The sequence below is a fragment of the Corythoichthys intestinalis genome, chromosome 7 (assembly GCF_030265065.1).
Source record: "Corythoichthys intestinalis isolate RoL2023-P3 chromosome 7, ASM3026506v1, whole genome shotgun sequence".
Taxonomy (NCBI): domain Eukaryota; kingdom Metazoa; phylum Chordata; class Actinopteri; order Syngnathiformes; family Syngnathidae; genus Corythoichthys; species Corythoichthys intestinalis.
In genome coordinates this window covers 18,967,519-18,980,473 of record NC_080401.1, presented here as the reverse complement: position 1 = coordinate 18,980,473, position 12,955 = coordinate 18,967,519, and the positions used below count along the sequence as shown (strand labels likewise).

At 38.9% G+C, this 12,955-nt stretch overlaps 2 protein-coding genes across 2 annotated transcripts in view; one reads left to right on the top strand and one right to left on the bottom strand.

Annotated features, from left to right (window-relative positions):
• Positions 1 to 12,955, bottom strand: part of psmd1 (proteasome 26S subunit, non-ATPase 1) — a 43,250-nt gene that overhangs the window by 21,210 nt on the left and 9,085 nt on the right. The window contains exon 16 of the mRNA XM_057841383.1: positions 12,659 to 12,723. Within this exon, the coding sequence (XP_057697366.1) occupies positions 12,659 to 12,723 (65 nt within the window). The remainder of the gene's footprint in view (positions 1 to 12,658; positions 12,724 to 12,955) is intronic.
• htr2b (5-hydroxytryptamine (serotonin) receptor 2B, G protein-coupled) lies at positions 5,982 to 12,052 on the top strand. The gene is made up of 3 exons (XM_057841384.1): positions 5,982 to 6,441; positions 7,632 to 7,832; positions 10,298 to 12,052. The coding sequence occupies exons 1-3, from the start codon at positions 6,189 to 6,191 to the stop codon at positions 11,242 to 11,244; spliced, it is 1,401 nt and encodes a 466-aa protein (XP_057697367.1). The 5' UTR covers positions 5,982 to 6,188; the 3' UTR covers positions 11,245 to 12,052.

Below are 12,955 nucleotides of genomic sequence, written 5' to 3'. Positions count from 1 at the left end.
ATCAGCGACGGGCAGACATGACGTTTTTAAAGCGACAAGTATTTAGCGTGTGCGGAGAATGGAGAAGTTTATTCAACATGGCTAGCGCGAGCCATGTTGACTGTTGTCAATGACTTTTTTCGATGTGTTTTTGGTCATTTAAAACTGGTTTTATCGCGGATTGGAACATATTCTCGGCTCTCCCGTTCGCCATCTGTGTTGTTGTAGACACGACTTTCGGCGCGCAAGAGTGACGTTACTCGTTAAGAACACGTCACGCAAATAAACTAATCTGATTGGATGATTGATTTTGTACCTAGCTCGAAAGGCCGTTAATAGGCTGGGTCCCAGACAATTTCTCACAGTGTTTGAAAAATACAGGGAGAATAGTCTGGCTGTGCCAGGCAAGTGATTGGCACCCTGTGATTCAGGGTGTACTTTGCCTATTGCAAATAGTTAGCTGGGATTGGCACCCCTTTGACCCTCGTGAAGATAAGCCGCTCGGAAAATGAATTCAATGCATGCAATATATAAAATACACAAAATAATATAACGGCAGCCTCATAGGTCACAACAAAAACATCATGTTCAAAAGGAGTACCGTATTTTTCAGACTTTAAGTCACACCTGAGTATAAGTCGCACCAGCCATAAAATGCCCAACGAAGAGGAAAAAAAACATAAGTCGCACCGGAGTATAAGTCGCATTTTTTGGGGGAAATTTACTTGATAGAATCCAACACATAGAACAGCTATGTCATCTTGAAAGGCCATTTAAAATGAAAATACAATATAGAACAACATGCTGAATAAGTGAACATCATGATAATGTTACATGATGCATGAACAATGAAATGCAAATGTGGCCGGTATGTTAAAACTTAAATACATGTAGGCTCTAATAAACCACAATTGTTCTCTTGTACTAAAATATGTTGTTAGAAACACATAAAATGTTAAATCAATGGCAATATTTTATAATATTTAGTCCATATTTTGACCGTTAGTTGGCGCCATGGTTTGCCGGCTCGCAGTGATGACATCACTGGGATCTTTCCAAATGTGTAGCGTGTTCAACAATTGCTTATTGCTGCCTAAACTCGCGAAGTAAAATGCCACGATGTGCTGCTTTTGGATGCAATTTCCAGTCAAATGGAAACAAGGGGAGTGAGGTGAGTGGTCAAGGTGGAATTATTATTTTTAGTGAATAAATGTGCAGAAGTGGAAGCTTCTCCCCCTTTTGGTCCCTGTATGCACGTATCCTACCCACCACGTGTTACAACTGGCGCCCGAACATTTTTCCTGGATCCTCAAACAAGTAAGGGATCCGTCTATTTTCTGGATCCGACGGTCCCACCGCATCTGCAATATTGGTTTCGGATCTGTCCATTTTTTTGATTCGTCGGTCCCACAGCGGCTTTTTAGATCAGTCTATTTTGTGGAATCGACGGCCTGATCGCGGCTGCAACATTGCCATGGGATCGGTCTAATTCCTGGATCTTCGAGTGAGTAAAAAACGCGGATTTGGATTACTATTGCTATCTTTTATGTTGATTATTCTTCGTGGGAGTTTTCCCCAAATCATACCAAATAATAAAGCACTATGGCACGCTACAGTAGCGACAGTGACTCTGACGTGGACCTTACAACAATGTTGGATTTCGTCAGGGAACGAGTGTTTGCGTACTGCTGGTCTCCAGAGTGAAGAGTGGTCAAAGTGGAAATATTTTTTGTGAACAAATGCGCATAAGTGGAAGCTTCTCCCCTTTTTGGTACTTTTATACACGTATCCTAGCTACCACGCGTTACAATGTACAAGACATGGATTACACAAGGTGTGCTCTTTGGCCTGTACTGTATGTAAAGCACACGACAGCTCTGGATGCTAAAAATCTACATAATTATATTGGGATAAGTTTGAAAACGCAATATGCTTACCTTGAATATCTGCTAATAAAACCGGAGTTCCAAACAGCACTCTCTCGCATCACCAGTTTTGCCCAACTTTTGTCTTATCAGGTATTTGCTGCACGCATTTTTCCCTGAAGCTCGTCTTGTGAACGATCGACAGTGCTGTCCTGCTCTTCACTTTTCAGATCTGGTTCAAATAGGAAGGGTAGAACTGACGACATGTTGGGAAAGCTAACGAGTGACACGCTGGAATTTCGGCAACGGGACCGGTGACGTCACGCACTGCGACGTAACAAGAAAGGCGACCTATCACTTAAAATAATTTTACAAACTTTATTATAATAAAAACATTAAGAGGGGTTTTAATATCAAATTATTATAACTCATACTAACATTTATCTTTTAAGAATTACTTGTCTTAAAAATAGAGGATCCCTTTAACGTACCATAGCTTTTAAGAGTTATTCAGTTACTATAGCATAAAGATCATGCTAACAAGTTTACCAAACCATCGGTGTCACTCCAAAACAACATGTGAAATGATATAATAATGTGTTAATAATTTCACACATAAGTCCCTCCAGAGTATAAGTCACACCCCCAGCCAAACTATGGAAAAAAAACTGCGACTTATACTAGTATATGAAATCTTTGGCATGGGTCCGAATCATTATGAATCTAGACACACGGGTTGTGATTCGCTACAAATCTCTTTAAAGCCAAAAAAAGGATCGATTACAATTCAGTTCAGTCTGGAAAAGATGAGTGGATACGATATAGGACCACATGAAAAAAAAAAAAAGTTAAGATTTTTGTTTTTTTTTTAAAAGGCTAGGCACCTAGAGAATCCAAATAAATGTCACTGGGTTTTTCTGTGTACAGGCTATAAATTGATTCTGAAGTGTAGATGGGTTCAAACACACACGAGGATCAAACTTGATTCATGTGACAGATCTAGATGGCCTTTTGATTTAATTTACAGAGATAAAGTATTCTATTCTGGTAGTCTGATGACGTCCTACAATACCACCTGTGATGTCCTCTGAATGTATCATTGGACTGTTTAATTAAGTACTAAATCATGGTTCGCATGCCTCAAATGTATCGTGAGGAATGGCAGTAGCAGAGTGCTGAAGTTTAATCTCCCCTGCGTTCTACATATCCCAGGCCTTTGGAAAGAACGTCACGTAAATAAAGTTGGCAGGAAAACAGATGATCGATTTATTTGAGGCAATGCCTCAGTGATAAGATCTTTTAACACTTCCCGACTGTGACGTGAAATTATATTAATAAAGACTGAATACACCTAGACAGCGTTGTTGTAAACATGGCACAATACAGTAGGACTTTAATAGACAAGCTCTATAGGATTTTCTAATGCATACTGGCACCCTTTAACAGTCTTCTGTAGGATTAGTATACCTATATGCTTTACAGCGCATAATTATTATTTTGAACCGGTCCTGTTCAACTGCTAAAACACAGAGAATTGGAATTAGAGTGTCTTTGTGGTCTGAACAGTTTTCATGTATCACATGGGAGTTAGTTATACTCCCATTGTAGTTATTCATAATGTTTTATTAGGAGAAATCAGCGAACGGGAAGGAGGAAAGTGAGTCAAAAGGAGACGTGATTAGGTGGGGTGGAGCGTTCACAGTTCAGCAAAGTGAGATGGTAACCCAGTATTATGTCAATCACCTGTAAGTGTGGATATGTTGACATCCTATTCTATGCTACTTGACCAGTAATACTGGAACCGACAATCTCACTACCTGTGTGTTTCTAATTGCATACAGTCTTGGTCAGACGTGAGATAGTCCTGCAGATAAGTGGAAATGTTGCGTAGGGGCCATCCCTGGGCACCGCCCCAGCCAATTGAGTGCTGCAGACCCATCCCCCCACAGCTCTAGCAAAGGGGCCACCTTCATCCCCTCGGGACCCAAGGTGGTCCCCCACACCATCTGTGTCCCTATTAACCAGGCCCCAAGGAAGGGTGAGGGGACGTCCCACCGCTCCCTATACCCGGACCCCCAGCCACCCATGTGGCACACCGCGGGACCCCCACAGCCTAGGGATGGAGCTGAAACTTCATGCTTCTCAACGACGGCCCCGAAATCTGACAGATCTAGAGAAGATTTGTGTGGAGGAATGTGCCAAAATCCCTGTTTCCAAATGTGAAAATCTAGTTAAGAACTACAGTAAGTGTCTGACCTCTGTAATCGCAACCAAACTAAATATTAGCACTGATTTTCTCAGGGGTACAAATACTTATGAACCCCAGTAAATTACAGATAAATTATTTTTTAAAAAATCATAAAATGTGATTTCTGGATTTTTTTCAGATTATGTCTTTATGACTGGAAATGCGTCTATGATTGAAATTTCAGACCTCCACCCATTTCTAAGTGGGTGAGCTTGCAAAAATCACAAGGGGTGCAAATACTTCTGCTCCTCACTGTATATGTTCCATAAATCTTTATTTTAATACAGAATTAGGTGGCAGCTAACACATCTTTATCAAATACGTCCAGTGTACCCCCACAAGGGCTTTGTGCACAACTTTTTAATTTAACAAGTATTATAAGTATAAAGCGCTTCTAGTAACATTTAATGTGTGGGAAAAGACCTATATTAGCATAAAGGATGCTACTCTGACAACACCGGACGTGCCGCAGAAAGCCTGGATTCCTGCTGATACATACAGGGGTTGTGAGGCTCCCTTTGTTTATTCTAAATTCTACTGACCATTGATGTTTTTTTGCATTTATTTAACAGAATAAATAAATTAAAACTAATGTGTGTCGTATACAATACTTAGTACGGCCACGGCTTTGTGCTTGGCCAACATTCCTTGAAAAAAAATAATCCCAGAGCTCTGAAATTATTCAGTTTTATTGCCAATATATAGTTTAAGCTTCTAGCTAAGCCTCCCCTAGTCTGCATACCTCAAAGTGTTTATATATTGGCGATTTCACCCACAAAAATAGTCTCCTCTTCACTGCCTGCCATTATGTTTGTGCCTTCTTAAAATCCAACCGTGCATGCACCGAAAATTCCAAAATGTCTATCGTCATCGATAGCGGCCAAGGCACAAAGATTAAGGCAAAAACGTATAGATGTTAAACCCACTTCAACTCATACACTGAAAGTGTTTGTGTAACTTCTAATGGAGAAGAGGAGGTTAAAAAAAAAAAAAAAGACACACAGGATCTAAACAATGGGGGCGAATGGGTTTAAGAAAATGTCCCCCAGGAACCACTAGCGCGTGGCCACCATGAAGACATTTATGTTATGCACACATTGTGACTCACCATGATGAGGGGAGGGAGGGAAGAAGGGGTAAGAGAGGAGAGGAAGAGGGAGCAATTGCAAGCTCTTTCGAGGTTGGAGAGAGAGAGAAGGAAAGAGAAAGGCAGAAGCCACAACATCTGAAAGTTCTAAAGCTGTGATCATGGGAGGTGATGCATAGCCAGACATTTTGGATGCAAAAGCAATCTCCCATCATGGACATGGAGAAAACTGTCTCATGTTCTTACTTGGGAGGGCTACAAATATAACGTTGCTCTGTTCCAAGTCTTTTTGGTGGGGTATCTCCAGACTTGAAACATCCAGGAGCAACATATTCCAGAGAGGTAAGAAATCCTTTATGGTCAAGTGTTGTTTTAGGTATGATCATTGTTTACTGGCTGTTAGAATAAATTTGCATTGTATTGTGGATTATCTCAACTTTTTACAAAAAAAGCACACATTTTACAATTTTAAAAAAAATGTTTATTTGCCTCTTTCCCAGCAGATTCGATGTTCGATGTTTGAAGCGCAAGCTTGATAATTGAAATGGTTTCAATAAAATAAATATTTTGCAATTTTCACAAATTTTACAAACTTCTGTAAAAATATGGTCTTTTTTTAACCACCAAATCATGCTGTAATATCATTTGTGTAGTTGGTCTTCCACTGATGGATCTTTTTGCCCTTACAGGTGAAAAAAGTGGATAGCATGATCTGCCAGGGAAAACGAGAGAACATGAGGACTCCAGCTGGTGTCTTCATGTGGAAATACTACACGTGTATGGATTAACAATACGGGAGGTTTCCCCACAATCATCCAGAGGTTGTCTCTTTTTTTTAAATATTATATTTTGCCTAAGGGGATGATGCATCTACACTGCCCCTGAGTTCTTTTGGCCTACCTAATTGCCCTTCTCTGTGGATACCAGTGACAATGCTGACCAAGCCTGCAAAACCACAAAGATCAGAGTCTATACCCACAATAAGACCTGCAGGAACCTTTACTGCATTATGTCCCAGTCAGATGTGGCTCCACTGGAGGTTGGGGGCTCCGAAACCTCTGGGGTTCAGTTAAAGTGGGCTGCGCTGCTTATTATTATGGTCATAATTCCTACTATTGGCGGAAACATCTTGGTAATTCTTGCCGTGTCGCTTGAGAGGAAACTCCAAAATGCCACCAACTACTTCCTGATGTCACTTGCGGTGGCTGATTTACTGGTGGGACTTCTGGTGATGCCAGTTGCCCTGGTGACTGTTCTTTACAGTAAGTTAAGCATGTGAACTGGAAAATGGTTAAACTGGAAACCCGTGTGAGATTGGCCGTCTAATCAAATCCGAAACAGCACTCAACAAGAATACCAAGCCAGCATTTTACAGAGAATATGCTGCATGATTTTTATTTCTTATAATAAGAATACCGTAGTAAAAGTATATTAAAGTTACAATGCATATTTTTTTTGTGGCTTGGGGTAGTTATTATTGTTCTTCAAAAAACTAAAACTACTGCTTTGCTGGGAACGCCCTTTAAATTTATGTACATTTTTGCATTCGCCCATTTGATAATACGAGATTTAGATTTTAGTCTTATGCATATGTAAATAATGTACAACCATTTCCAGTAGATGTAATATATTCTCATATGTAATGCTAAATCTTGTGTTGGGAAGAAATTACTGCGTTAAAAAAATAAAACAAAACAAAAAAACTTTCAGCTAGCAACTATATATTCTTCATCCATTTTCAAAAGTACTTATTCTGTTTAGGGATACGGGGTGCACCACTAGTACACTACGCCAACATACAAAATAAAATTTAAGACTCAGCATTCAAGACTTAGCCATAGTTCAATTAGATTTACTTTGTTATATAACACACACATTACACAGTATTTTGTGAGTACCATCAACTTTCAAGAAGCTAACTTAAATGGTAAATAATAACTGGGGATGAATAGTACAGAAAATGGATGGATGGAAAATTGTATTTTTGATTTTTTCTGTTTGTATCTTTTTAATCACTTAGAATTCATTAAATATGGTCATTCATGTGGGCGAAAGGACAACATTGGAAAGTAAAATCAAAACCACTATAAAGGAAGCTCAGAGTTCATCTGAAAAAGGAAAATATATATATAATAAAAGTTTCAAGTAGCAAGTGAATGCTTGGAAGTGAAAATAAACATTACTGTAAGTCTCAGAGTCTTCTAGATGAATGGCTCTTAGCTGCATCAAGAAAGTATGAACCCTCCTCTCTCCAGCACAGTCATACCTCACAAATATAAACATTTTTTTTTTAAAACCATGTGTCACTTCTAATCCCATGCTGAGTTATAGAGCCTTCAATGCAAGACTCTGCCACGCCATTGATTCAAAACAAATATGATAGAAAAACAATTTGTATTGAAGAGGGGAAGTAGTTGTGAATTGATAATACATTCTACTATTATTTCTGCAGATTCCGACTGGCCCCTTCCAGACTTCATCTGCCCTATTTGGCTCTTCCTGGATGTGCTGTTTTCGACTGCATCCATCATGCACCTGTGCGCCATCTCACTGGATCGCTACATTGCCATCAAGAAGCCAATCCAGCACAGCCAATTCAAATCCAGAGCAAAGGCCATGGTCAAGATAGCACTGGTGTGGCTTATATCCATTTGTAAGCATATCATTCATCTTCCATGCCGCTTATCATCATGAAGTTCGCGTAGGTACTGGAGTCCTAGACATTAAACAACTTCTTACGCACACACTTACAGTATACCTACAGGCAATTTGTTGATGGGTTCAATCAGGCCACCACGCATGTTTTTAGGATTTAAGAGGAAACTGGAGTACCCGGGGAAATCCAATACAGGCATGGGGGAGAACATGCAAACTTCAAACAGGAATGCCAGAACCCTTGATCTCAGACCTGTGAGGCGAATGTTCTAACCACTCATCTACCGTTAAGGGTGTACCAAAGAAATCATTATTAGATTCATTGAGATTCGATTACGATTCATTAATGTTCAAAAACGATGGTTTTCCCTAATACCTTAATGACAGTCCGCAGCTAGCGCAACGAAATTCATGACACTGCCGCCCGGACACCTAAAGGGATGCACAAGGTTAAGATGGCTACAGCGGAAGTTACTGAGCGAGAAATTTACTCCTGTTCAAAAGACTTGAAAATACATTTCTGAATGGGACAGGCAAGCACCAGGTCTCGCTTTGGGTCCTCTTCTGTGCGCAAGTAATTTTTTAGGGGGGAAGACAGACAGTTCGTAGCTCTTTGGCTTTCAGTTGTCCTGCACTTGGTTCAAGTCGTGTTGATTGGAAAATGTCCCTAGTGTGTTACACATTCCCGTGTGCGTCTATAAGAGGTGACTACACGAACCCTCTTGTACTGTTTAGCCTTCATTGTTATTGTTTTTGAGATGTTACTAGTTCGCGCCGAGCGTTATGCTAATTAGAAAATTCACTTACGTGTCATTTCGTGCGTTGTTTGGTGGTGTACAAAAGTTACTCCAGATGCAGAACGTATAAAACCAGGATTAAGTACAGTGGTAACACTACAAACATGCTAAATAGTACAGAAACCTGTGAAAACAAAGTATATTGGTTAAATATAGTCTTACTAGTATTTCTAAAGGCACTTTGTTTCCAGAAAATGTGGACTTCATTCCACCAGTGTAAACTTTATTGTATTGTTGAGAGAAATGAGTACTGCCTTTGAAATGGCTAATGTTTTTGCACCTTCCTGTGAAAAAGAGCACCTTAAGGTCAGCTGTGTTGTATAGGCATGTTGAGAAATAAGTACCATAGTTTTTGGACTATAAGTCGCAGTTTTTTTTTTTCAGTTTGGCTGGGGGTGCGACTTATACTCTGGAGCGACTAATGTGTAAAATTATCAACACATTATTATATCATTTCACATGATATTTTGGTGTTTTGGAGTGACACTGATGGTTTGGTAAACTTGTTAGCATGTTCTTTATGCTATAGTTATCTGTATAACTCTTAATAGCTATGTTACGTTAACATACCGGCCTCGTTCGCATTTCGTTGTTCATGCATCATGTAACATTATAATACTGTACACTTATTCAGCATGTTGTTCTCTAGTGCATTTTTATTTTAATCTGCCTTTCAAGATGACATATCAGTTCTATGTGTGGGATTTTATCAAGTAAAATTTCCCCCCAAAATGCGACTTATACTCCGGTGCGACTTATGTTTTTTTTTTCCCTCTTCATTGCGCATTTTTGGGCTGGTGCGACTTATACTCAGGTGCTACTTATAGTCTGAAAAGTACTGTACTGTCTTTCAAAAGGTTAATGTTTTTGCACTTTCTTGTTGATTTAAAAAAAAAAAAAAAAAAAAAAAGTAGCTTAAGGGCAGCTTTTTGTTGGGCGGGCATGTTTCAATCGTTCCTGTAGAATCATTAGGACATTTTAAATAAATAAGGGACATAAATTTGTTTGGCTACTTTATTAAATAATAATGTATTATGCATCAATAATTGTGATCACCGTCAATACCTTGATGAGCGTTCAATCATCGAATCGTTGCACCCTGAATTGTAATCGAATCGAATCGTAGGGTGCCTAAGATGGCACACCCCGATCTACTGTGTCGTCTCATTGATAAGCATATTGATTCCCATGTTTTATCTCTGTCGACATTTTTACCATTGTTAATTTTAAAGACTACTGGCACACTTTCGAAATATACTTCTTGACATAAGATCCAATGCAGACCTGGTTTACAGCCTCATAAAACAAAGGCCGGATGGAATAAAAGCAGATGTAATATATACAGTTACACTCACTGTACCAGCGGAAGGGACAAGGTGTGCGTGAGGTAAACCGGGACAGCAAAACAAAAGTATATTAAATGAATCAAGATGTTACCAATATAGGGCATTCATTATAGCATCTTAATGTACACCGGTTGTGACGACTGGCACTTCCATTTATTTACTACAAACAAAAAACAAAAACAAAAAACAACACAAATTTCACATTTTACAATTTCCAAAATGGGAATCAGTTTTTTTTGTTTTTGTTTTTTTTACTTCAATGATGACCTAAACAACCACAAGAGTTTCATCCAAAACCTACTTATCTTTTTGTTTTCCAGGTATAGCAATCCCTATTCCAATCAAGGGTCTCCATAACTACCAACCCAGAAACAACATCACCTTCAACAGTAACCACACGTGCCAGCTTAAAACAGACACCTTCCGGGAATTCATCATGTTTGGATCCATGGCAGCATTCTTTGTTCCTTTGATCATAATGATGGTCATCTACCTGCTTACCGTCCAAGTGCTGCGCAAAAAGGTTTATTTACTCAGGTCAAAGGTGATACAATGCTGCAGCAACCAGACAGTGTCCACAGTATTCCAAAGGGAACAAAATCCTGGGACTGCTAATCAAGTTGACCAATGTCACATGATGTACAGTAGATTTCCTAGGATGCAACAAAACTCTGTTGTAGGCACAGCAAACCCTCCTATCATTGAGATGCCCATCCGCAGATTGTCCACGATGGGAAAGAAGTCAATGCAGACTCTAAGCAATGAGCAGCGGGCGTCAAAGGTGCTGGGCATAGTCTTCCTCCTGTTTGTAGTCATGTGGTGCCCGTTCTTTATCACTAATGTCACCTCTGTTCTATGTACCACGTGTAATGCCAACATCATCTCCCGACTGATGGAAATCTTTGTGTGGGTGGGCTATGTATCATCTGGGATCAACCCGCTGGTTTACACACTCTTCAACAAGACGTTCAGGGAGGCATTTACACGCTACATTACCTGTAATTATAAGACCTGCGCAAGTCATCAGACTGACAGAAATCCAAAGAACTCGAATGCAGAACGGACTCTAACGAGACTTTCATTCAAATCTTCTGTGGCCGAGAACTCCAAACTCTTCATGAAAAGGAGCATGAGGAATGGCAGTGGCGCAGCGAGTTACCAAAATCACCATACATCTGTTCAATCATTTAGCGGTGTCGTGTTAGACCAAATGCACTCGGCTGACAACTATGATGCGAAGCATGAGGAACATGTAAGCCGCCTATGAAGCTATAACAATCCAATCAACATGAAAGCAAAACCTAGTTTTTTTTCCCTAATATAAAACACAACGGCATCCATTTTCAAAAAGCTGGATTGATTGGATTATGTTTTAATGGGGCTTTGTAATGTAATGTACTTTCCTTGAAACTCGACCAACCTACTGGAATTTTCCCCAGAACTGCACAATGCTACACTGAAAAATCGCTACATATAGCATTTTGCCAGCTGTTGTCATAACATTTGTCAAAATCACATGCCATTTAGGGAAAACAACACAGTTACTGCTCATCCTGTAACAAACTTAATAGTTTACCATCTACTTAAAAAGGACAAGACCTTAGTCAAACCATTGACTACTTGACAAAAAAGAAAAGAAAAAAAACAAAATCATAAACTATTTCAAGCTTAAAAATAAATTCTATGAGGTATTTTAATAACTCAAAAACTGCCACTGACGGTTATACTGTAGAAGTCAAACATCCATGTTTACTAGGAAAGCTAGCAGTGAAAGTTAAATTATCAAACCCATTCATCAAATTGTTGCATTAATTTGGACAGTGGTAAAAAAATCTCAGAACATATGTACAGTAGCTTTTTTCTCATTTACATCTCTAGAAAATTTTATACTTGCTCAAATGTAATAGCATGGGGTTTCTTCATAAAATAACCATAAAGAATGGAAACATCACGATGATTCTAAACATGCCAAATAAAATTTGTTTCCAAAATGAAATGTGTCTTTTCTCCAAAACATTCATTTTATTTGTTGATAATTAACGTTAAGACTTTTGCGCATCCCTGAGAAGACCTTAAATGGGTTGTTTGCGCATCATCGTCAGTTGTGTTGGGATAGTCGACAATCTTCAAACGAAAATTCACTCGTAATAGTCCCTTTCATTTTTTTTTTCTCAAAAAGCCAGAAAAGAATAAGCTGCATGATAAACATATCGCTGTGTGGTGTGCAGAGCCCACAATAATATGTTTAATAAATATTTCAAATTTCTTTAGGTGACGGAATTTCAAAAGAAAATGTAATGTTCAAAAATATTACAAATAAAAAATGGTTCTCCAATTTGTGATGAATAACTTGTGTCACATGTAACCCACAGACAGGTTTGAACGTTATTTTCGAGGAGAAATTGATATAAATATAAGAGTTTTCGTAGGTCTTTTGGAATCAAAAGGAACTTTTGGTTTTCATCTTAAAAAATGAATTGGTCACTTAAATTACATACTACACATTTCAAATATTACAATTATCTACATATGTTGCACCGTTTTTATGTCCACTACATCAACATTATAGGAAAAGTCACAATATATCAATAACAAAAATGTGTGCTAAATTGTAGTCAACAGGAAGGCCACTGATTGTCAAGAATTATAAAGATATCAGTGTGATATATTCTGCTCCTTACCTGAACAAAATGAAACCAATGGACTCGACAGCTGCCCTCCGGACATCATCGTTTACATCACTCACCTGAAGTTAAAGAGGCATTCATTTCACTAATGCAAAAATGTAAAAGCTTTTCAAGCCCGTTGAATGATCCTAATATAGGCACTTGCTTCATGGCTAGCATGTCAAGTCTCGTTCTACCAATACTAGCAGGCAAATGGTGCCATCTGCAGGACGAATTCTCAGTATTGAATGAACGTCAAACCTCAACCCTTGTTGGGATATGCTGAAAGTTGAACCTACGGTACTAGTTTTA

Coding starts and splice junctions, on each gene's coding strand:
- htr2b (XM_057841384.1), top strand. CDS start 6,189: ATGTCCCAGTCAGATGTGGCTCCACTGGAGGTTGGGGGCTCCGAAACC. Junction 6,442..7,631: donor CCTGGTGACTGTTCTTTACA/GTAAGTTAAGCA, acceptor TTATTTCTGCAG/ATTCCGACTGGCCCCTTCCA. Junction 7,833..10,297: donor GGTGTGGCTTATATCCATTT/GTAAGCATATCA, acceptor TTTGTTTTCCAG/GTATAGCAATCCCTATTCCA.